General features: G+C 40.7%; 1 protein-coding gene across 1 annotated transcript; it reads right to left on the reverse strand.

Annotated features, from left to right (window-relative positions):
- Window positions 1-24,814, reverse strand: LGR5 (leucine rich repeat containing G protein-coupled receptor 5). Its single transcript, XM_019952105.2, has 14 exons — window positions 24,414-24,814; window positions 22,567-22,638; window positions 19,701-19,769; window positions 18,248-18,319; window positions 14,623-14,694; window positions 14,406-14,474; window positions 14,193-14,264; window positions 10,748-10,813; window positions 9,508-9,579; window positions 6,283-6,354; window positions 5,332-5,457; window positions 4,146-4,291; window positions 2,364-2,447; window positions 1-1,164 (listed from the first exon to the last, which is right to left on the reverse strand). Exons 1-14 carry the CDS (start codon window positions 24,770-24,772, stop codon window positions 77-79), a joined length of 2,439 nt encoding a protein of 812 aa, XP_019807664.2. The 5' UTR covers window positions 24,773-24,814; the 3' UTR covers window positions 1-76.
- Window positions 24,815-24,974: the final 160 nt, after the last annotated feature.

Raw genomic sequence — 24,974 nt, forward strand, 5'->3', positions numbered from 1 at the left:
TTTAGTTACTGCTCTGATATACTCAACCTCACATTTTTGGGTTTTCAATTTTTGAAAACTTTCTCTCACATATTAATTAGAGACATGGGACAAATGCCACAGATGAAAGATGACAGCTTTCGGTCATCGGATAAGCTGGTGGTGACCCAGAATTGGAAGGCAGGTTATAGGCTCTGCTGGCACTGGTGAAGGTTACCAAGGCCTGAGTTGAGTCACAGGACTGTTTCTCAACATCATCAGAGTTAATAGACATCAGGCTTGTGTGTTTCGATCTTGTCCAGAAGTGGGTTTGCTTTCCCAGGCTCCCCAGATCCTCCTTAAAATGAGGATTGAAGAGGATGTAGAGAAGGGGATTGAGACATGCAGGAAGGGGGACAATCACCAGAAGGATAAACTTAATTACTTCAGGGCTGATGAATGTGAGGTTCAGTAGAGAGGAGAAGGACAAGAAAGCCACCGGGCAGTAAAGGATACAGTTGGTGAAGAGCAACAGAGCAATGTGCTTCACCATAGAACAGTCCCAAATATTCTCCAGGTCTCCCTTTTCCAAATTGCAGTAGAGCTTGGTGTAGGCAATGGTCATCACGAGGAAGCAAAGGGAATTGAGCAAGACGAGGGCCACCATGTAGCCTGTGGCGCTGGGCTCCCCAAAGGGCAGCGGCAGGCAGAGCGGGGAGGCGCTGTACTCGCTGCCGCCCAGCAGAGGAACCGCGGCGATGGTCGCCGCCAGCATGGCGCAGAGCGCAACGATTGCTTTCAGACTGGAAAAAGGAGTTTTCGTTTCGAATTTTGCAGAGCATTTCACAGAGAACCCACGCTCCAGGGCTGCCAGGGTAAGCAGGAAAACCGAGGATTCCGAAGCAAAAATGGACAAAAACCCGACGACCTGGCAGCCGACCCCCTGCTCCCACCACGCACCGTGCTGCGCAAAGCTGCCAAAAGTAAAGGCATCCACGCCAGCCAGCACAGCACTGGAGACCCCCGTGAGCATGTTCACCACGGCTATTAACCCAATTAACAGTTTTACGGAGGAAATGTACAGAGGGGCTCTGAACACGGTTGAAGTCACCAGGGCATTACACGTCAGGGCCAAAACTGCTATGGTCCACACTCCAATGCGGATCAGCCAGCTACCGAACAGGTATTCGCAGAGTTTGAAAGGGCCTAGAGGTCCAAGGAAGAAAAAGACTGGGTATCAAATTAGGGTTCACAACTTTTGCCAAATTACCTCTTTGTTTCTCTTGTTAGGACACCAAGAGATAGAGACCAGTAACAGCCATGGTAACACACAGTTCCCTTATGGCATACTCCACTTTATTAAACCACTATTTAATATAAAGGTGAATATACCGGGTGCCCAGATTTTCAAGCTATGCCCAGAGAAATGGAGCCGGGGAGTTTAAATCACTGGATTCAGGTCCCCCAAATACAGCAGTGTGAGGGCCAGGTAACAAGTCAGATCTCTGGTTTTTGTTTTTTTTTTAATAAAGTTTTTTTTTTGTTTGTTTGTTTGATGTGGACCATATTTAAAGTCTTTTTTGAGTTTGTTACAATATTGCTTCTGTTTTTTTTTTGTTTTGTTGTTTTGGTCTGGAGGCATGTGGGATCTTTTCTCCCCGACCAGGGATCGAAGCCGCACCCCCTGCATTAACCACTGGACCACCAGGGAAGTCCCTCCTGGGCGTTTTATGATATTTGTCCAGAATGCTTCAAAAAAGGTTCTGTAAACAGGGAAGGAGAATCCTAGGGAAATAGTGATGTTAGAAGAGGAAGTATGAAGGTGCATTTCATGAGAATGTCATCTTAGGTTTACATTGACGTTTGACGTTTAGGTGCAAGGAACCATCAAATTGTTGAAAATGAAATATCAACCCTCCCCAGCTGTCTTTTTTTTTTTTTTTTCAACTGGCCTATCCTATTTCAGGGAATGGGACAAACAATTAAGTGAATAATATATATAGTTTTTACTTATCTCTAAAACTATTATTTGCTTTAACCAAATAGCTATTTAGAGAAGACTTACAAGAAATCACTGTCTAAAATCAGTGATTACATGAAGCAAGACTGTTGCATACCAGACTAAATAGCTAATATTATTTTAAAAATTACATATACTTCTAACTATAAGATTGGTTCTTTCATTTCCATTAATCTGAATCAAAAGTCTCCTACAAAGATCCTATTTATGAATGGAGACCAACTCCAGGGAACGAACATTTGTATTTTAAAGGTCCCCATGGGGTGGGATATTGATGAGCTGCAAAGATGGCACAGATTTTGCCTTGAAGTGTAGCCAAATGTCCCTGATGGCCTCAGAATTAAGGGTGGGTACTGCTGTTGAGCAGTTCTGATGCCTTTCTCACCTGGGGAAGGTGAGCATTGCACCGAATGAAGGGCTTTCAGGTCTTCCTCAAAATCAAGCAGGAAATCTTCAAGATCACGCTCATCTGCAGGAATGAGAAGTTCTGGAATGATTAGTTCTGTCTCTCTTTTCAGGGGCCGACTTCCAGGGAGGAGAGTCCTGGATTGCCCTAGAGACATGAAATGTCACAAAGGGAACTGAGGGTCAGACATCCCACTTTTCCCTGGGCTTTCTTGCAAGTCTATTATAAAATTGCTTTGGGATGTTCTACTCAAGCTACTATATGACAGAATTTCAGCAGAACTGGGGGCAAGGGACAGTACCCCTGGACTCCCTGTCATAACGTCGAAGCTCTCTCATTCTGTTCTTGTTCCCTGGAGCTCACGATGGCCCCAAATTGCACTGACCTAAATTAGAGAGAGAGCGTGGGCCTCTCCATTCAGTGGAAGAACCACTTTATCCAATTTTCTAACACTTAGATAGCTATAGTGCAAATGTTCTGAGCTGTGTTCTCTGAGTACAAGAGGGAGAATTAGTAAGTTTCAATCTTTCTGGGGAATTCTGCTTAACAGAGGACAAATCAAGTAACTGGTGCTTGGATTAGCTATCCATGAAACAGGAGTTTTGTGATCTAACACACTTACTGATTTAATTGGTCTGGGCTGAGGTTTGGGCACCAGTGTTTTTTAAAAGCTTCTGTGTGATTACAATATATGGACCAGGGTTTTAAATCGTTGTCCTTGAAAATAAACTCCACGAAGAACCTTGTCTCTCTCGTTCATTGTGTGCCTCTAGGGCATAGAACAGTGCCTGGCACACAGTAGACACTCTAATTGTTTATTTTTTGGGGGGGAGGGTTGAATAAATATAGTAGAAATTAGGGTGGGTGAGGCAGAAAAAGCAAAAATGAAAGCAAGAACAAGAGCAAGACATGTGCTGTAGCCTAAAATAAAAAAGCCAAGGGCTATAATATCAGCTCCTTAATCAGGTCTGTGTGCAGGAAGAAAAGTTAAGATAATGTGCAGACAGACTGAATCGTACTTGCTTGGGAATCAACAAATCATTAAGACCCAAAGGAAGAAAAGCCAGTCTATTTAGACTCTGTGCAAACTTGCAAGATTGGCAGGGAAAGGAAATTGGGGGCTGCCCAGAGCACTGCCTCATTACCACAGGTGTGGTTTGAGGTACATTGTTGTCTATTTAAGTCAGGTCTTGCTTCAAGGAAAGCCAAGTGCTTTACAGACATTATTTCATTTCACTTTCCTGACAGCTAGCCTTTGTGGGGTGTAGGTGGGGAAGAATGTTTTAGGATTAGTTGGATAAGAAGTTGGATTCTTAAGCCCTTCTGCTGAAATATGGAGGCATCTAAAATATCTATATCCTCCATTCCCCACTGGGGTTTAAGAATAAAAATAGATTGTATTTTCTGGAGAAAAAAGCGCAGAAGCATGTTTGAAAAAGTTATCCACAGGGATAAGGCCCTCAAAAAAGTTTATGAAAATATTGATAATCAATTTTAATATTTACCCCTGAGGACAATATGTGCTAAAAGGAATCTAATTGTAAATATAAGTATTAAGAAATCCCTTAGAGAAAAGATGACTTTTTAGAATGAATCCTAAAGGAGTTTTCTCTTTCTCTAAGAATTTTTAAAAAGTGGGATTGATCCTCAACTTGCTGGGGTGATCACATAGGGACTTGTTTGGAGTTCAGATGATCTGCTCGATGACTTTTCAAGCCCCGTTCAGACACAATTTCATCACAGTGACATAGCAGCTCTTACCTTGAACTTGAAACATTCCAGGATCTTTCTTATGAAGGTCATCTGCACTGCTGTTGTCGCCTTTATTCCATTGATTAGAAATTTTATAGACATTTTCACATACTCCAAATGCACAGCACTGATATGCATAAGGCATTTCTATAACCCTTTGAATGAACAAAACCAAACAAAAACACACACTTAAAGAAATAGATTGTTAAATACAGTGCTCATCTTTCACTTAATAATTCTGCCTGTGGATCTTAGCCTTAATAAGTAATCTAAAATATTAACTATGTGCATAAAGATGTTGATTACAGTGCTATTCATAACAACGGAGTTATTAAAAATTATTGCCATGAAATGTTGACAGTTGCTGAGGCTGAGTGATGGATATATTATTTTCTCTACTTTTGAGTTTGAAAATTTCCATAATAAAAACACTAAAAAATGACTGTTAGGAAAATTGTAACACCATTAAAAAGTGCTTATGGTATGACATAACGTAAAGTGACAAAAAGGTGATATAAGTTTGTATACGTACTGTGATTCTAACAATTAAAAGTACATTGGAAACAAAATCTGGAAGGAAATAACATAAAACTTTGTTTAAGGGTATCTGTAGACATTTTTTCCTCTCTTTTATTTTCTAAACTCTCTTTTGGGGTTATGGTTTTAAAGTATGTAAAAAGTACTGTGGTTTAATATATATACAGAATATATATGTGTGTACATACATATATATATGTGTATATACATATATATATAAAATCTTTCAAGGGACTTTATCGCTAATAAGTGTAACAGGTTTTAAAGAGCATTACTTCCTCAAACAAATATTAATTTAGTACATTTTATTAGAACATATACATAAGCAAGACGAATTTAAACATGTCAACAGGAGTACAATTATGTTATAATGTTATTTAATTACATGTCCTAGTTTGTATCTCACGGATCAATGGTTTTCAAACTCTTTCCATGAACTCTGTGGTTCCAGGAGGCATCTTTGAAGAAGGAAGGAAGTGTGGTCAGGAAGACACGTTCTCCCACTCCAGGGCTTGTCCTAACAATGCCCCAGGGGTGGGGGACTTGAAGGCATGAAATGCAATTCAAAAGAGTCCCATAAATTTTGAAAACCACTATAACACGTCTATTGTTTCACATGACCACAAATGTATCCTATTAGTTTTAATGACAAACTCACTTGAGTTCTGGAAAGTTTTCAGATGATATCAAGCTCTGTAAGGCATGATTTCCTGTTAATTTTAAGTGAGTTAAACCATGTAACCCAGTTACAGGAAAAGACGACAGGCGGTTGGATGATAGGTCCCTGCAAAACATCAAACAACAATTGGCTTTTAGTCTGTGTTAGCATAAAACGATTATGTTAAAAAAGCAACCTAAAGATGATTAAACTGCTCCATAAAAACTTCTAAGCAGGGTCCTTCCTCTTAATGGTAAAAGGAACCATTTTGGTTTTAGCTCCTGAACAACTCTTCTATTTACCATCAGAATTGCAGGAGAAAAATGTTTTAATCACACCCAAATTGTAATTTCTACATTCAGCTTAATTCTGCCAGATGGGGACATCGAAAATCAAGTGGAGGGTGCTACACATAATTTGAAAAGTGGTGCTGACTAGATCAAGTTAGGGGTGAGGGGGAAAACATTGTTGGGGGTTTATTTTCTTCCTTCTCGCCATAACTTCTGTCTGACCAGTTCCTTCTTTGTCTCTGAGACACAGGAGAGAGGGAGAGGAAAGAGCAAGAGATGGAAAGGGAGGGAAAAAATGGACAGGAAGATTTTCTGTTAGTCAGGATGGCAAACTGTAAAATGAAAGACCTTTAGAACTGAACTGATTACTTAGTCCATTCCACCTGATGGCTCAGCAAAAATGGAAAATTTCACCTCAATCACCAGAACCAGCTGTTACCCAGATCGTCATTTATCCACATAAGGACGCACATGGCCTTGGAGGGGTGGGGGGTGGGAAGTGGGGTGCTCCTTTCTGATGTGATCCAGCTCCAGTGCAGGAGACACTGAGGGCTGGGCATTCTGTGTACTCGGGCTTTTTCAGCAAAACCAACATTTTTGATTAATCAGATGGGGCCCAATTATTAAAAGACATGCCATAAACAAGTCATGAAATACTCACAGCTTTCTTAGAGATGGCAAAGTGGAAAATGCATTGGGGTGAATAATGGCAATTTTGTTCCAAGCTAAATTCCTATAAAAAAAAAAAAAAAGCCAAGTGAGAGGATTATATAAAAGAAGACTGTGTGAAGTTTTACCATATATATTCATTCTTCTAACAAAATGTAATTTCCATTCAGGACAGGAGCAATTAACTTATCAAATCATCTTTCAGAGGCAGATATTAATAGTATAAAATGATGAAAGAGAGAATTTTAAAGCAACCTTGTTTAAATCAATCCAGGAAAATCCTTCAGGTGGAGACTTTAGATTTTACTCTTTTCTTGCTAAAAAGTTGACTTTAACATGGTTGTAAAATTTTATTAGGGCATTTCTAAGATGAGTAGGGGTCAGGGAATTGGAAGAGACAGGAACTTCTGAGGCTCTTCCTCTGACAGGCAAGTAAATTTTAAGTTATAAAATGTCCCCGGATATGTAATGAAACTCAACAAAAATTTGTGTACATTGTCCATGTATGTCAGGCCTTAAGAGAAACACAGAGATACTTTAAAAAAAAATTCCCAATGAAGAGAATGGACATTTAATTCTTTTTTTTTTTTTTTTTGCGGTAGGCGGGCCTCTCACTGTTGTGGCCTCTCCCGTTGCGGAGCACAGGCTCCGGACGCGCAGGCGCGGCGGCCATGGCTCACGGGCCCAGCAGCTCCGCGGCATGTGGGATCTTCCCGGACCGGGGCACGAACTCGTGTCCCCTGCATCAGCAGGTGGACTCTCAACCATTGCGCCACCAGGGAAGCCCCTGGACATTTAATTCTTAACTGGGAAATGAAGAAGAGAGGGGCTAGCATATGTTAGAAATAAAAGCCTTTGATAACAAAATCTACAATTTATTGAGAAATAAAATTCACTCACCCCTTCCCTCCACAGACATATATGTAATGCAATGTAGATAATTTTACAGGAATAAGAAATTTCACATTTTAGAAAAAGCAATGAACTTAAAATTCGTATTTTTAAAATTCATAACTCAGAAGGGAACTAAAGTGTAGACATTTGAGGAAACTGAAAGTGATCACTGTCAACTTTTCTCTAGCACAGAAAAGTAATTTATTCATGGTGTTGGGCCCCCTGAGTTACTTAGGATAAGTGATATTCACAGAACATTTACATTCTCATTTGAAAGGCCCCTGAACTGGGGAAAACTGGAAGCCTTTTTAGTTTTCTCCTTTCATCGATGGCAGAACAAAAGAAAATTCCAGCTAACGAGGGGAAGGAATGGCATGGAAGGAGTGGGAAAGCTACAAATGGGAATTGGGCAGGAGACTGTCTTCTGTTGAGCTGCTCATCAAATACGTGTCCAGTGAGGGTTGCAAGCCCTGCCATCTGCACTAGATGCTGGGGATAAGAAGATGAAAAAATTCTTGTCGTTTTCAGGTAGGGCGTGGTGTACCTGATGGCGGTGCTGAGTGCTGAGTCCTGTAGCAGAGAATGTGCAAAGCACATCAGAGTGGAGAGGGCTCAGAGACAGGAGATGTTGTTCTTATGGGATGGACAGGGGCAAGTTAAGAGTGGGGAGGAATCCAATGGGCGACAGGACCAGGAGAAACAATGGTCCATGTGTCAAGGGACTGGGAACTGGTGGGTGAGAGATGAAGGTGTTCCAGGGGGTTGGAATCAGATTCTGAAGGATGGTGCTTGGAAGTTTGGTTTTGGTATTGAAGACAATAGGGGAATAACAGAAGATTTTTGAAGCAGGGAAGTAACATGATTCAATTTCTACTTAAGAAAAATTCTCTTTGGAGAATGAGATGAATGGGTAAAGACTGATGGTGGAAAGTCCGGTAAGGAGGGTGATGACAGTGATCTAGGAGAGTGATTCCATGGGTCTTTGGTGAAGAATATTTAAATTCTACTCTCTTAGCAAATTTCAATTGTACAACACAGTGTTATCAAATATATCAACCTTTGATATATTTGAAAAAGAACTAACTTTTGGAAAGAGCCAGAACTCCAACCTGGTGAACAAGGCAGGTAATAAAAGTAGGTAATGTACAATATCTTTGTTTCACATTTATTTTAAAAAGTTAAAGAACTTCACAAGCCGATTTTAGACCAAAAGTAAGGAAAGGGCAACACAATTAAATTCAGAGCAAGATGATTTTCAAAGTGAATTTCTGGGAGAAACTGATTCTCCAAGGTGAATTTAAAATGTTTTGAGGAATGGTATTATTTTATGAAGGTATAGTCTCTTAAATGTTAAGAAAAACTTTAGGAAAGAAAGGGTTTTTAACAACATCCTGCAGTTTAAACATTACATATTGTCATCGTTCACCAAAATTACACTGAAATCCAGTTTCGGGATGGAAAAAAATCTGTCATGAACAAAAAACCTGTTACCGTTTTTTTTAAACTTATGGTTAATATATGGTATTTTCAGGTAGTGTGTGGTCTACCTGATGTCAGTGCTGACTGTTGAGTCCTGTAGCACAGAATGTGCAAAGCACATCAGAGTGGAGCGGTATTTATGGTATTTTCAATATATATTAATATATATAATAATCTATTATAGTATATATTAAAATATACATTTACATAATATATTAATATCTATAATATATGTCAAATATATGGTATTTTCAATCATAAAATGGAATTTAATATTTACAAATCTTAGTCATCTGAGCAACAGAAGCATTTTCCAGGACAGTTGTGCTTAAACCTTAGTGTACTTGTTAAAATGCCGATTCTCAGGCCCTACTCCAGAGGGTCTAACTCATGAGGCAAGTGAGAACCTGGACTCTGCATTTTTTACAGTCACCTCCAGGTGATTCTTAAGCACTTAGAGAGACTCACATTGAAAAACTGTTTGACCAGGAGAGAAAAACAGGCAGGAAGAACTGTGTGGTCACCCCGGTTTTGCAGGCAGAACAATCTCCGCCAATTCCCAGCTAGGAACAGAAACACATTTTGTAGGCAGTTCAATAGCTTGGCCTCCTTCCCCTTTATCAGAGTTTCACGTCTGCTGACTGGCAGAGGGCAGATTGCAAATTTACTGCTTTTGAACCTGTTCCTGGAAATGATCATGAGCAAAATATTTGCCTTCTCCGAGCAGATACATGCACAAAGGCCCAACAGTACAAGTATACAGTGAAAAGAAAATATTAGGGGAAGACCCAAAAGAGATAAAAAGTGCTCGATGTTGGGGAAGCTGCCGAGAGGGAGTACTCACAGAGAGCGGAGGCTAAACAACTGCTGGAAGGTGTTGGCTCGAATTTCACACATTTCATTATGTCGCAGGTCTCTGAAATGACAGGTTCCAAAGATTCATTTCAGAGCCACAGGTTTCAAAGATTAGTCTTCAGAGAACTTTTACAGAGGGGTCACCTGCCCTCAGTCACAGGAACACATGAACTACGACTACCGAGTGACACTGAGAAAAATTTCTTTTTGTTTAAAAAAGAACACTGCAATGTAACCACATAAAAAAGTATTGCCTCTCCTTCAAAGCCGCTCTTCCCTTTGGGTGAATTTGAAGCTATATTCCAAATGCCAACATCATTCAAACACCTTGAGGATGCCTCTCTCTGCCCTCTGAGTCTTTCTTATATCCTTGGAGGGTCTTCAGGAGTGTCAAGTCGTTACCTTTCAAGGTGGATTTTTTTTCCCCTCCCTTCCTCGCCCAAAGGCATTCGGAGAAGAATTAAGCAGAAAAGGATAGATGGTTAGTATTGTTTTGACCAAAACCAAAGCATGACTATAAAGCAACAACGCTGATGTTTTATGGAGGAGGCAATTTTCAGAGAGGAATTCTAAAATGTTTCTTGCATAAGTAGCATCAATGGCACCCGAAATACGACTAATACGGCACCTCTTCTGAAGCTTACTATTGTGGTTTAGAATGGAAATTTTTTTTTTTTTTTTTTGGCCGCAAGCACGGCTTGCCGGATCTTAGTTCCCAGACCAGGGATCAAACCTGGGCCCCCGCAGTGAAAGTGCCAAGTCCTAACCACTGGACCGCCAGGGAATTCCCATGAAGGTTACTATTGTGAAGCAAACATACCAACAAAAGTACCCCCATATTAAAACGTAATGCCATGCATATGAGCCTCACTTGCGTTCAGGAAAAAAAACAAAACAAAACAAAAATAATGCCACTCATTGGAGGTGTAAGTTCAAAAAAGTTCCAAAGCTCAAATAAACCCAGTTCATTACTATACCAGGTTAGGAAAAAAAAAAAAACCCACAACATACTAAATGCCTTACTTATAGTATAATGCATGGTAAAATAATATCGTCTATGTCTCCCAACTTTACAGACATCCTATACAGTCACAGCTCCTGTGTGTAAGAAGGGAAAGCATCACATGTCTCCCCAGTGAACCACAGGGTAAGCAAACCAATGACCCCTGGAAATGTGAGTTTTGGCTCTTGGTTTGCGCTTGGTGACTTAGAGACTCTTACAGACATACATTTTCTGAAGCTTTCGGCAGACTGAAAAACTGGGTAAATCTTCTATCAGGTTATAAGATAGATCTCTGAAAAACAGAAGGTACAAAAGGGAAAAATCTGTTACATATTAATTGTAAGGAACCATGCTTTGCTCTCTTTTCCCCTCCACCATGATCTAGCTCCCAAAGGCAGACTATGAACTTTTCCCCAGCCCTGATGTGCAGCAGGTAGTCATAGGCATTATTAGATTAAGCAGTAGATTCAGATGTCAACTGAAATGTAACTGTTATACTTCTTTAATTGATTTAAATAATTTACTTAATGAATTTATTTATGTTTTGTTAGTGATGATCTACAATGTTCTAGCTATTATCTTACAGAAATGAGTACAAATTAAATTAAATAATTGTGCCTCTGTTTCTAAGAGCTGCTGTATCTGTGCAGTTGAGAGAATCATTGTTGGTTCTTTTCTAATCAACAGAAAAAGAATCCCAACAACAATTCAAAACATAGCACTAACTTTGAAATCAATCATTACAAGGGGGGAAAAAGAATCTAAGAAAGTCTTCAGCCCAAACTCAACAAATTACAGAATAACAAAAACATCTGGACATATTTATAGTATAATATAACTAATCTGAAACAAGCCATGGTAATTTGCAGAAAGCTTAAAAAAAGAAAGCTGGTAGATAAAGTAACAGATATATATATATATATACATACATATATATATATATAAAAATCTTGCCTCATGTTTTAAAAGTTATCAGTTAATCAACTAACTCACTTTCATGCCTGATTCTAATTCTTAAAACCAGATCACCACTATGCAACTGAAAAATCCATATTGTTTTCTGAGAGGGTTTTAAATTACTTTATTTTTGAAATTGATCACTTTATCTTACATTTATTGAATAAATAGAACTTAAGTAGAAATACAGTTCAATTTACTACACATGAATAATTCAGATAAAGCTGTGTGCAAACACAAATTTGTAGTTTACACTAGAGATTTGAAAGACCAAACCAAACCAAACCAAACCGAACCAAAACAAAACAAAAATGCCCCACACCTATGCACAAATACAGCCGATTAACAATATGGTGTGTATTTTTGGAAAGTAGTGAATGTGATAAAATGGACACACATATTATCAAAGCTGATAATAATCTGGTACACTCATTTCCACAGACAGCAAGGGGAACAATCCTTCCTGTGTAATTCTTAGTAGAGGGTACATGAAACCTTCTTCTACATAAAGACACAGTGTCACCACCTTCCTACCTATTACCTAATGATTTTCATGGCTAGCATTGATCAAGCACTTCTTATATATAGACACTGTGTTTACAGCTTGACCTGAATTATTTCATTTAATCTTTGTGGTCACCTTATGAAGGAAACATTTGTGTTGATTCCCATACAAAGCAAAGACTAAGATCACCAGCTAGTAAGTGGGGAAAGCCACACACAGTCAAGTCATTCCCATGGAGAAGAAGCAACTTGGAGGCAAAATCAGTCATGTACAGTGACATTGCCTCATGTAACAGCTACTCAGTGGATGACGCAGCCAAAGGAAGAGAGCTCTCAGACCTGTACTTCCAGAACAGAAAGCAGAGTGGAGTAAATGTCATGACCCCGGGTTCTACTATCAACTTTAATTCTACTTCGTTGATATGCTGGATGAAGCACTGATGTCTTTTTCAATTCTCTTCTTTAATGAGAAGATACTTGCTTTGCTGATCTTGCAGGGTTGTTGTGAAGAGCAAATCAACGCTACAGGTGGATGTGCTTTGAAAATGGCCGGACACTGCCATTAATGCAGTTGCTGTCTTTCAGGCCTTTCTAGGTTTCCACTCCAGGAAAGAATAATGGTGTAAAGGAAGCGAGAAAGACGATGATAAGAGCTAACATGGTCGAAGAGTTTGCAGTGCTCCAGGTGCTGGTATAAGTGTCTGACGTGTAGTAACTTATTGCGTCCTCATGACGATCCCCTGAAGGAAGTGGCTACATCTCTTATTTTATAGGCTGGGAAATGGAGCCCCAGAAGGGATAAATAACTCGCTCAAGATACTGTGATAGCATAGAGGCCGGATTTGAACCAGAAAAATAGACCCCAGAGCTTCTGCTCTTAATCAGTTCGCCAGTCAGCCTCGGTGTGTGCAGCTTTAGACCCGGGTGGTTTACCGTTCGCTGTGTGACATACTGGAGACAGATGCGATATAAATACTGGCTCCCTATTTATTAGTTACAGTATGTGAAATCCTGGTCATGTTACTGAGCCAGCTTCCTGAAGAAATGAGGATAATTATGCTTATTCTTGGTGTGGTGGGCAGAATTCGAAGACGGCTCCTGAGATTTCCACCACCTGGTGTCTATACTTGTTCTCCCAGTTATTCAATCAAACCATCTGCATTTGAATTCGAACTCTGCTACTTTCTTGCAGTGTGATTTTGACAGATGTACTTTACTTCCCTAATTCTCTCTTTCCTCACCTGTATCTATACCTTCTAGGGACATACGAGGTGAGGAAGAGGAGACTTGTTCTTAATCCCCTTCCTTTATACATGAACGACTCACTTTAAGGCTGTTATGTGGTTTATTGCAACTCCTATCACTGAGCAACTGCGGCCTGAAAGTGACGTAGCGGGCTGGGGAGAGGGGAAGGCAGAATCACTGAAGAACGTTCCCATTCTTCCACTTGACATTTGTAGAGCTGCTTGTAGTTCTGTTACTCCGGAAAGCTTGTGGTGGAATCACAGGCGTTCGACTGCCGCAGAAGTCTGCCATGTGAGAACAGAGCCATGCGAGAGACTAAGGGTGCTTTCACTACATCCCAGCACTGCTTGAGAAGGTGATCACAGGGCGTTGAGGGGGGAGGCTGAACATGGAAGGTCAGAACAAGGCTCTCCCAATTCCTATAAACTACTTTTTGTAAAATGTGGGAAGGGCAGAGGAAAAAAGCCCCAAGTCAACAGAAATAACATATGCAAGCTGTTTAGCCATTAGATGAAACATTAGAACATGGCACCAGCAACTATACCGGAAGAATGTTTGGTTGCCTTTATCAAGGTCTGTGTGGGTCTGATAATTTTATTTTGGCATCCATATTGGGTTTTTGATCCATGACTTTCTTTTTTTTTTTTTTCCTGCTCTGCAGAGGATTTGGGGCTGGGGGCAATGAAGTTATTTTGGCTTGTTCATATCCATTTTCTGAAGGGAAATGTGTGCTAGTTGAAACTCTAATGGGAGACTGTTTGGGACTTGGAAACAAGGGGTACGTCGTTGCCATTATTACCAGGGTCACATCTGAGAGCCACTTCCCTGGCCCCAAGTAGGCAAAGGAGGCCTGACCTCCTGAAAACCTGCGAGGAAAGAACTTTCTCCTCTTTTAAAGGATTATTGAAATAATGTTGGTCATTTCACCCCCGTTTACACAACATTATTGCTTTAGTGACACGCACAGCACTTGGAGATTCGGTAACTGATCGCAGACAGTTTGAGGAAGAGATGAGATCTGCGCTCCAGTTAAAGTCCTGTGGAAACACAAACCAGACATCATTCTTGTATTTAGGCATCACACAGTGACATATTTTGATGCACTGATGTTAAGACTGGTCAGGCTTGAAGGGTAGTGCAAGTTCTGGGCAAAGTCAAGAGCCTACTCAAGTACTTACAGACTCTCCAGGCTCGCGGTACCAGTTAGATCAGGAAATTCAGTTATTTGTGAGGCACCATTCAAAGTCCTAGAAGGAGGAGTACATGAGTATTACTGGGAGAAGATTCTAGGAAGGGGTCATTTTTATGGCCATTTCAAAGCACTTGAAATGTTCATTTGGTCTTCACAGCAACCTTGTAAAGGGAAAATGATCTGTAAGAGAAATAAACACTTACAGTATTCTTAGTTCAGGTAAATGTTGAAAAGCAGATCTCCCAACAACCTGGATAGGGTTGTCATAGAAATGTCTGAAAAAATCCAAAGACCAACGTCTTAGTATAAAACTTGAATGACAAATGAACACCCGTTCAGAATTTCAACAAATGCCTTCAATGTACTTGTGTAATTTTGATTACTTGGTTTCAGGTAAACCTCAAAAGTATTTTCATTCGTATTATGAGATTTTTGCTGAGAAATCCATACTACATAAAATTGAAAATCTCTGACAGCAAGGCAGATATGAATGTCAGCTCCTATGGAGAAAAGCAAGTGAACTGACTACAGTTAAAGCTCTTCCTCTGCCTCCAATATCTGTGGCTTATCCATTGAGTGGCAAAAGGTAGTTCAAGGTGCTGGCGGTTATATCATCAGCTAAAGAAAGATGAAGTTCTATATAGTCACATGAGGGTCATATCCTCTGGTCAAATCTTATGACACACACACAAAGGATCCTTCAAATTATTTGAGAGGAAATTTGCTACTCTGGGTTTTCGTAACATTAGATTTAAAAAAATCAATGATTGCTCTAAAAGGTAAGACATTATTAGAACTTCAGAAATATTTTGTTTTACAGATGTTTTCAATGTAAAGGTATTTGAACTGCCTGGTCAATGGAGTCCCACAAACAGTTCTTAGCTGAGACATCCTTCCAGTTCAATTAAATTCAACAAATATTTATTGGTGTCTCTTATGCTCAAAGCATGAGGGTAGGTACTGCTTGCCGTTAAAGACTGATTTATTAAGGAGGCTGTCATTAGCTATCTACTATGTGCCTGGCATTATGCTAGATGCTGGGGATGTGAATAAGAATGATAAGGTGTTCCTGCCCTAAAGAAGCTTGGAATCAGTTGGGATAAAACAAACAAATAAGGGGATATGACTCTCTGGTTGACAAAGCATTTTCACATCTAGAGCTCAATTAATCCACCTGCCAACTTTATAAGATCCACGGCATAGACACTTAGGTACTATTTCCCTCATTTTTGGAGGAAGAAGCTGAGGCTCAGATATTTTGGTAAGCTCATTATCTCCCAGAGCTTCAACTTTCTAATCTGTTAAACTAAGGTAATAATACTTAGTAGTAGGGTTTGTGTACACATTAAAAGAGCTAATGCACATGTAACATCTGGCACAGGGCCTGGGATATAGTTGTCACTCAACATGCCAAATCCCCGTCCGCACTCCCACCCTCTGACTTCTTCTTTTCCCTTCGATTAGACAACTGGTAAGAGAAAGGGCTAGAGCTGGACTATAGGTCTTTTTTGTTTGTTTTCTCTTGTACATCTTTTTATTATAAATCTTTTTCTAAAATATTTTTATTGAAATATAGTTGATTTACAACGTCGTGTTAGTTTCAGGTGTACAGCAAAGTGGTTCAGGAATATATATATATACACATATATTCTTTTTTTTCATTCTCTTCGATTATAGGAGGACTATACATCTTACAATATAGAAATGGAGCTGTCCTCAGAATATTACATTATCCCTTATCTACACTATGTGCTTGTTTGTATGTCATTAGGTTCATATACCTGCGTGCATGTAAGTACAATGGGCAGCTATGAATACACATGCTTATGTACATAAGGCATAAGTATCACAAACACAAGGCGGAGCTATAGGGTTCTCAGGAGGGAGTTCTCTCATGAGGTCAAGAAAAACTTCATGAAAATGCCATTTGAAATAGACCCTGGAAAACAGAATTTCGACAAGCATAGTTAGGGGACGGAATCATAGGAGCAAAGGAAATAAAGGAGGGGATCTGTCCTATGAATGTAGCTTAGTTGGTCTGGGTTATGGCGTAAGGTAACTGAGGAATGGGTCAGGAGGGTTGGCTGGGGCCATGTGGAAAGCTGAGACTGTCAGGGAAAGGAGTTGGCGTTTAACGTAAACAGACAACACTGACTGTATGTTTCACAGCAAGAGAATGACAACATGGATGCTGTGCTTCCAGGGTGAGCACTGTGCTGGTGGTAGAGGCAGGGGGGTGAGCCTTAGACTGGTAGAAATCTAGAGGTAATGGCTAGCAGAGGGGCTGGTGGCAGAGGGGATGGAAAGAAGTTATGGATAGGATGGGGACCACAGAGGAAGAAATGAGGCCTGGGTAGCCAATGGACAAGGAAAGCAAAGAAATCTGGGTTGGGGGGAGTATGGGCGGGGACGGTAGTGACAGAGATAGACATGGAGGCAGAAGCAAGGACAGAAGAGCTTCTGGGAGAAAACAGTCAAGGCCAGCAAAGAGTGGAGAGAAGTGCTAGTAAGTATTGGGGGGCTGTTAGTCCTCTTCAAGGGGTATTAACATATCAAAAGGGTGATTAAGAAAACCAGTCCTGTGGCTTCAAGGAAAGAAGGGGCAAAGAAAGGCAATGCAATCTGCCAACTTCTCAGTATGTAAATACTCTCTAATGAGAACTAATGTTTACTGGCAACAAACTTTAACCCCCTTAGTTTGCCAACATACTGTCAGAACGTTTCAGAAATGATGAATGGTATTTCTTTTTCTCAGTTGTCAGGGCTAATTGGGATTCCAGAGCATTTGTGACAAATGCTACACGGCTCCAGAAAGCCTCTCTATCAAGTTGGCACAGGATGCCGGATATCTGCCAGGAAGTGCTCTAGAGTCCTTTTCAGAAGTCGTCCTTACTCTCCTCCATATTTCAGACCCCCCACCCATGACCTTAGGCCAATACTATGTCCCAAACCTGCCAGTTGTCTTTTAATTAAGAGCCAGCCTATTACTTACGTATTTTCACCTTCCTATATGTACCTACACAGGATCAATTTTCTGTTTGTGCTAACTATGAAACATAGAATTAATCCTACTTTGAAGTTGTAACTCTATCTTATGCCATTATGGCATACAGATCCTCATATACACCTTCCTAGAACATATGCACCTTTCCAGAATTACATCCTAGTTTGTATAAATGTAACTCAGTGTTTGGACTCGAGAATGAATGGGTATCGAATGGCTACTTAGCGTAAAGCAGTAGTCTCCTCATCTCCCCCTCCTTGCGGTAAAGGACCTCTATCATATATAATAATGTATGTATGTATGTATTTCTATTTCAGCTTTATTGAGGTATAATTGACATATAAAATTGTACATTTAAAGCTTACAGTGTGTTGGTTGGATATACGTATACGTGGTGAATGGATTCCCCCAACCTAGATAATTAACTATTTATCATATATTTATCTTTTTGGGGGTGAGAACATAATAATTTATGTTTCTACTATACTTGGGTTCAAGTTCTGAATGACTAGGTGACCTTGACATCGATGCTCTAAAAATCAGTTTTATTCCTTAGGAAATAGAAATAAGCAAAAAAGCATTTCATAAGATTATTGTGCAGTGACACAAGGCATTTGAAGATACCAAACATAAGGCAATGCACATTGTAGGTCCTAAGAAAAAGAATCTCTAATATTGCTACAGCATTTGGCTAAAACTTAGCAAAACATCTCCATATACACTACAGTGACCGAGACAAAACTTGGGCAAATATAGTATGCTTAAAAGTGCAATTCATGCTATACTGCAGGATAGAAAAATCGAAAAGAACTATGGCTACTTACATTGTAATAAGAGAAGGGTTGCCTACAAAGGCTTTCTCAGGTATCGACTTGATATTGTTGCTATGAAATCCTCTAGAAAGAGAGGAAAAGATAATTTATAGAAAATAACCTGTGGGGTAAAATCATTTAATATTCCCCTCACCAAACCCGTGGCAATAATCAGCAATTTTAGTAACTAGAGGATAAGGTTAAATTCCTCTATGCATTTTGAAATGTTTGTGCCCTCACGTACTCTCTAGGAGAAAAAGATATCACAAGCTGTCATCTGGAAAGAGGAATAAAGAATCTGAAAATAATAACTGTGCTTTATGGAAACTTACAACCTAATGCTATAAAAAGAAAATCCATCTGTTAATATCCAATAGAGCATCATGGTATAACAACTTGAGACCGAGGAAACCATCTTTGGAGAGAGGATTATGATCGCTCCTGTTTACCCCATTTAAAGCCAGGAGAAGAGAAAATTGACTTAAGCTGCAGTGAAGTAGAGAGTTAAGTAATCTCCTTATGAGGACAAAATTTCCTGAGCTGAAGAAAGGTGCCCCAGCTCAGTGAGTCTGTAATAACAAATTGATTCTCATCTGTCAGTGCTAATGTTGTCTGACTGGCAGAGGGGTAGAGTCAATGGTCTTTGGTCTATGTGGGCCTGTGGCTGAATGAGGTGAATGGCAGTCTTGGGGCTGCCTGACCCAGACAATGATGACTTCCCAGATAAGCCCCGTGTGGGGTTTCCTGAGGCAGAACCACATAGAGGTTTTTTCTTATAAACAAGCCCTGCTGTCTACCTCCTTTAGCTGTGTGTCTTATTTCTCTCTGCCAAGAGAATAGGCTCTGTGTTTATTTTCCTTTCCAAGTGTTAGAACATTACATAGGTTATTCACATTTTTAGGTACAAAGAAAAGTAATTATAATATATAAAAGACAATATATGCAACCTAATAGCTGAAAGTTCGCTTTACTGTAGTAAAATGGTGAGTTTCTTTAAGAATTAAATAAGATTTATGAAACATTAAAAAATATGAAATAATGTATATGAAGGCATCTAGCACTACACTAGGCACATATATTGTGTTCCTCCAGTCCTATGCAACCTAGGAAAGTTTGTCTTTTTGAAATGCTCAGCAAATAACTGAATTCCGATAGAGTTCTCTACAAACCTATAACGTATATAAATGTTGGGAAAACGTGGCTTAGAAAAACAGTATGGCTTAAAGAAATATGTATCCTTTTTCCTAATATATATATATATTAGAGAAATCCATTATAAATTAAAAAATGATTATCTGCCGTTTGTTGGTGATAGAAGCAAATTAAAATATATTTTGGATGTAGTTAATCATTATTTACATGACCTTTTAAATTTTTCTAGTAAGTCGTATTAGGTGCAATCGTCAAACATACTTTAATATAAATTCACAAAGAATAGTTCTCCCACTAAATTTGTCCTACTTACAGTTCTTTAAGGTTGGACAGTGTCCTGATTGCAGTGGGGAATTCATCAAGATTATTATAATTTAAATCTCTGAAAATAAGTAAATAATATGTTCAGTTTTTCACTTAAAAATTCATATATATTACATTTACAAGGAACGTTAACATGCTCTTCCCATGGACCAGTATCATTGATAACAATTCTCATTCCTCTTCTTAATGAAGAGAGATTGTGTTGGTTGTCTGACCACCATCATTCCACAAGTATCTGCATTAAAATGGTCATTAGACTGGTCATGAGAAATTTCAAAAAGTCACGGCTCAATGGCACTGGGCAGTAAAAGAAGGGAGGGGACATACAGCAGTGTGAATGTCCAAGCAGGAGGGACGCTTGGCCAGGTGTTGGCGGCTGGCCGCTGTAGCTCTTCACCCGAACCCTGCTCACCAAGCTGCCAGCTAGTCTGTACCCTCCTCGGGGCTCCTGAACCACATCCGCTTTCCAGTCCCCTCCTCCATTCTCTGACTTTGTCCCACTGCTTTTCAGATGTCCTAGGGGACATCTAGGAGAGTGGCTTTGTTCCTGACTCTGGTACAGTTCCTGTCTTTCTCCCAGCCTGAGGTCCAGGATGGTAGCCTACTTTTGGAGAGGCTTATGTGGTACAGGGTACTCTCAGGAAGAACCTCAGGTCTAGAATTTCCTCATGGTCGCAAATAAAGATTCAGATCCGAAGGGTGACGTCTGTGAGGCAAAGCTCTCTATCATCCTTCCTGCATAGAGACGGAATGGCCAAACAATCTCAAATCATTCGTTTCTCTGTTATGACACAAATGGCTTTTCAGTTCCATTACTCACAAGCGCTTTCTAGACTTAACTCCACCGTTTATCTACATCTCCATATGAAAAAGTAATTTCCGCCTTGTCTCTGGGAACGGCAGATTTCCCAGATGACGCAGAAAACCTTTTGGTCAGGCAATCAGATGTGGTTAGATCTTCCTCTGTGGGGAAGAATTCCTATTTAACTTTAAGAGAGAGATAATTTGACCAAGTTAAACATGAATCAAGATTCCTACTTGTCTGGCACAAACCATCCTTAAGCTATACAGCAGGCAGGAAACTTGTGTCTTTTGTGGACATAAATTTTCTTCCTGTTTGTAAATCTCTCCAGATGCTCTGTTTTGATTAAACGAGGATTGGGTCCTTATAAATTACTTAGATTTCTAGTGAGGGAAAGGAAGAGGTTGGGAATAACCAATCTACTGAGCCTCTGTAGCCCTGGGCAAGGCGAGGGAAGAGGGGACATTGAGACTCACATGAATTTGCCCTGAAAGCATGTACTGCATGAATTTGCAATCCTGGGTCCTTACCTCAAGCGCCCTGTGGTGGGGGGGGCGGGGGGGGGCGGTGAGGAAGACTATTTATGGAAATACCTATCAAAGCCCATCTTGTTTTTATGTTCCTGTTGTGTTGAAAAGGACTGGAAGGTGCTATCCATTGCTAATATTCCCCAGCCCAGCCTTTGTGTAAATAAGGGAGATGTTCTAATTTTCCCAAGCCGCTGATGGGAACAGCTTGCCTGTGCCTTTAAGTCGACTTCAAAGTCCTGCCTGGACAAGTTCACCTTTGGCATCTCCTTATGAGGATGATTCCTCCTTTCTAAGAGGAAGCACAGAGTGACTTAAGTAACCCTGGAAGGACAGCTGTTAGGTCCCGCAGGAAATGAGTGGACCCACATCTGGTTAGAAGCTAAATTAACCAGGTACAAAGTGCTAAGCTCTGTATGCAAATGAACAAGGGCTCCAAAGCCACACGAGATGTGGTCTTTGGTCACGCCCTTCCGCAGTCCTGGTCAGAGCCAGTGTTGTAGATTCAGCGGCGCTGTGTGGCTTATTACACTTGAGTGTGAAAAACATGGAGGTGAGGAGGGCGCAGCTGGAACCACTTCCTCTCCCAGCACGCAAGGTGATCTCACTGCCTGTGAGCACCCTCATTAGGCCTCTTACTCAACAGGGCGATGAAGAGCAGCCCCTCCCCTAGGAAACAGCTCAGCCCTGGGGAGGCTGTAAGAACTGTTCTCGCTGTGGCTCTGGGTGGTCAGCTGGCTGGACTCTATGTATTTTTATTACAGACCAACTCAGAACTGAGGTTTTGACGCACTCTTTGGAAGTAGGGTATAGTGGTAAGCATGGATTTTGGAGTCAAACTAGGGAAGGAAGCAAATCCCAGTTATGCACTGACTGGCTATGTCGTGTTGATAAAGTAACTTAACCTTACTGGAGCCTAAAATGGTATGGTAGCACCTGCTCTCATGGGATGCTTGTAGGAGTGACTGAAACAATGTATGCTGAGTGCTCAGTACAATATTGGTTAGAGATACACTCAATAAATGTACTACTGTTACTACTTTGTAGACTTCCGAGTTGCTTCAGCAGGAAGCTTCACCATTTGCTAATGAGACGCCTGTTCCCTCTGGATCGGACAGAGTTTGGCATTTGCTACTCTGCGTCCTCTCATTGGGGCGGGGGGGGGGGGGGGGGGGGGGTTGGACCAGACTCATGAATAGTGAGCCCGAGTGACAATATGGAACTGATCCTTGACAGAACACATTCCTAAGCAAACAGTCACTGCTCAGTAGAGGACATCTCATTTAGCTTATAAGGATTCGAACTCATTTATCACTCTTGATAGATTAAAACAAAATCTGTTTTATTGTTCAGCTCTGTAGGGTGTGTGTGTGTGTGTGGGTAAGATGAAGCCACTGTAAATATCTGTTTAAAGCTCAGGCAATTAACCAAACCAAATAGCAAGTCTGACTTGAAGGCTATTTCGATTCCTTCAGAATAGTCCTGAAAACACTAAAAAAAGGGAAACAAATAAAAGGTCAACTCACAGAGTCTCCAGGCTATGGAGCCCATCAAAGCATTTCTTTCCCAGGGAGTGGATTCTATTGTTATGGAGATGCCTGCAGGAGAACATTACTGACGGTCAGGAAGGCACACTGCACATTGAAGCTTAGGCACAACATTCTGACTGCTGAAATCCAAAGAAACTTATGCTAAAGAATGCACTGATTATATATAAGAAATGCTTTGTTTAACGTTTTTGTTTGTTTGTTTTAAAGGCTATCTGCCCCGTTCACTCTTACCACAGATGATGCTATACGCCAGAATTTAATAGGCAGTCACAGTTTTACCTTTTGGGTTTGAGATAGCATGGAGTGTATGATAATCACGGAGTGAGCAACGAGACTGATTAAAGTAAATTCAGGTTGTTCAGTGTGGCTTTGGGATGTAGGATACTAAATAGAGATTCTGACCAACACTGACAAATGAAGGATGGAAGGAAGGTCCTAGGTGTACTAAGCACATTTTCTATTAAAGCTGATGGCTTATCATGGCTACATTCCCAGGGTGGGGCTACAGGTTAAGAGGAAACGACAATCTCAGCCACAGAGAATGGCGATCAGATGTTTTGGCTGCCCAAGGAGAGTAGTTATCTTGACGTAGTATAAATGACTCTAATTATCATCTTTGGCTCAATGGTTAAATTGGTTAGGTCAGGGCCAGTGAGAACAGCTGTGGGCATAACTGAAAACCGGACCAAGTCCCAAAGGGGTTTTTGGAAAATCGGCTTAAGGACAGGGGGAAAAAGAATAGCTGGATCTCTGCAAATCCATTCCCTCTAGTGGAGGGAAAAATTAAAGCACCTACCCAGCTTCTGGTGGGATAGAAGCGTCACCTTTGTACGTGAAATTCAGTGTAGAAATTCGTTACTATCACCCCACATGTCCTATCCTTTCAGACTAAGGTTTTCATTCTAATAAATATATGTTGGTTTCATGTGACATCTTTGTGACATTTATTGAGGATTTTTTACATGCAACACATGAGGAAAGAGGGTTGAGGGGAGCCTAAAAAGATGGATGAGATGCTGGCCAGCCGTCAAAGGAGTATATACTGCAGTGCAAGAGACTGACGTGTCATCAGGAAAAGTGGAGTGATTGAAGACAGCGATGGGCTGGTGGGGGGCATGGAGCAAAGCCAGAAATAGTGCAGAAGACGCCTTCCACGAAGTCTCCATGCAAACTGCTCTTAGAGGCTGTCAAGCAGCTACTGTTGTCCTATATCAGGATTGATCGACATCGTTATACACGTGGGACATCCTTCTACACTCTTGAACTGATTAGTTTTCAAACTATTACTTGAGAATCTTTTTGATTTACTTGAAATAGTGAAATCTGGACCTCAAAGGAAAAAAGCCATACAAATGCATAGCTCGCTGTCAAGGGTTCATTCCTTGCTTCTGTTCCCTTGGAAGGGGGTCAAGAAGTTCTTATTAAATAATAAGAAGGGCATATTTCAATTTGACCTGCATTATAAATTATTATCAGAAATAAGGGTTTTTTTTATTAACTTCGGTCGCAGGACTAACCATACAGCGTGGTGATTACCTGTACAATACACAATGGCTTCCCTAAGACAGAGGTCATACTTTGTTATTTTTGAATGCCTAGCAGTGCTTGGCCCTTGGCAGGTGCTCGATAAATGCTGTTTAATTCTTTTACACAATGAGAACATTTATGAGTCATTTTGAGGGGTTTCCCCTCCCTTAAAATGTCCCTATTCAAAGTCTGAAGGGCTATCTGTTTAAGGTCAAGGCCTTACAGTGAATTACGAGGTGTTACAGTGAACTTAGAAACTGTTAAAAGAGAAAGGAAAAAAAATCAATGAAACTTACAGAACCACCAAGCTGGAGAGGTTTCTAAAGGCGTAGTCTGGTATGTGGTGTATTTTGTTCAGGGCCAAGGTCACGGCCTGCAGCGCTGATAAACTTCTGAAAGCCTGGACAGGGATTTCTGTCAGAGAGTTGTCATCCAGCCACAGGTGCCTCAGAGAATACAGGCCACTGAAACAGCTGGGGGGCACGGAGCTGATGTGGTTGGCATCCAGACGCCTGGGGAAGAGAGCAAAGCAAGAGCAGAAGAAGAGAGCGGAGCCCAGGCACAGGACGCGCCTTTGCAGGAAAACCTCAATCTGCTGATTCATAGGAGAGAAACAGGGCTCGGGGTCCTCAGGACCCCCTGACACCTGGAGCATTCTGCTCTCCTGGTAGCCTCTTCTCACTCATGAGTAGAACCATTGCTGTAAAATTCCACAGTGCCGTGATTCTCTTCCAGCCTTGTGGATAACACGCTTTCCGGCAAGGGAGTGGCCTTCCCTGGGGTATAACGTTTCAGCGTGATCTTTTAGCTTCCCTTTCTGACACCAGGAGAAAGACACCTTCTCTCCTCCTTCCCAC

This window comes from Tursiops truncatus, chromosome 11, assembly GCF_011762595.2.
Source record: "Tursiops truncatus isolate mTurTru1 chromosome 11, mTurTru1.mat.Y, whole genome shotgun sequence".
In the NCBI taxonomy this organism is placed as follows: domain Eukaryota; kingdom Metazoa; phylum Chordata; class Mammalia; order Artiodactyla; family Delphinidae; genus Tursiops; species Tursiops truncatus.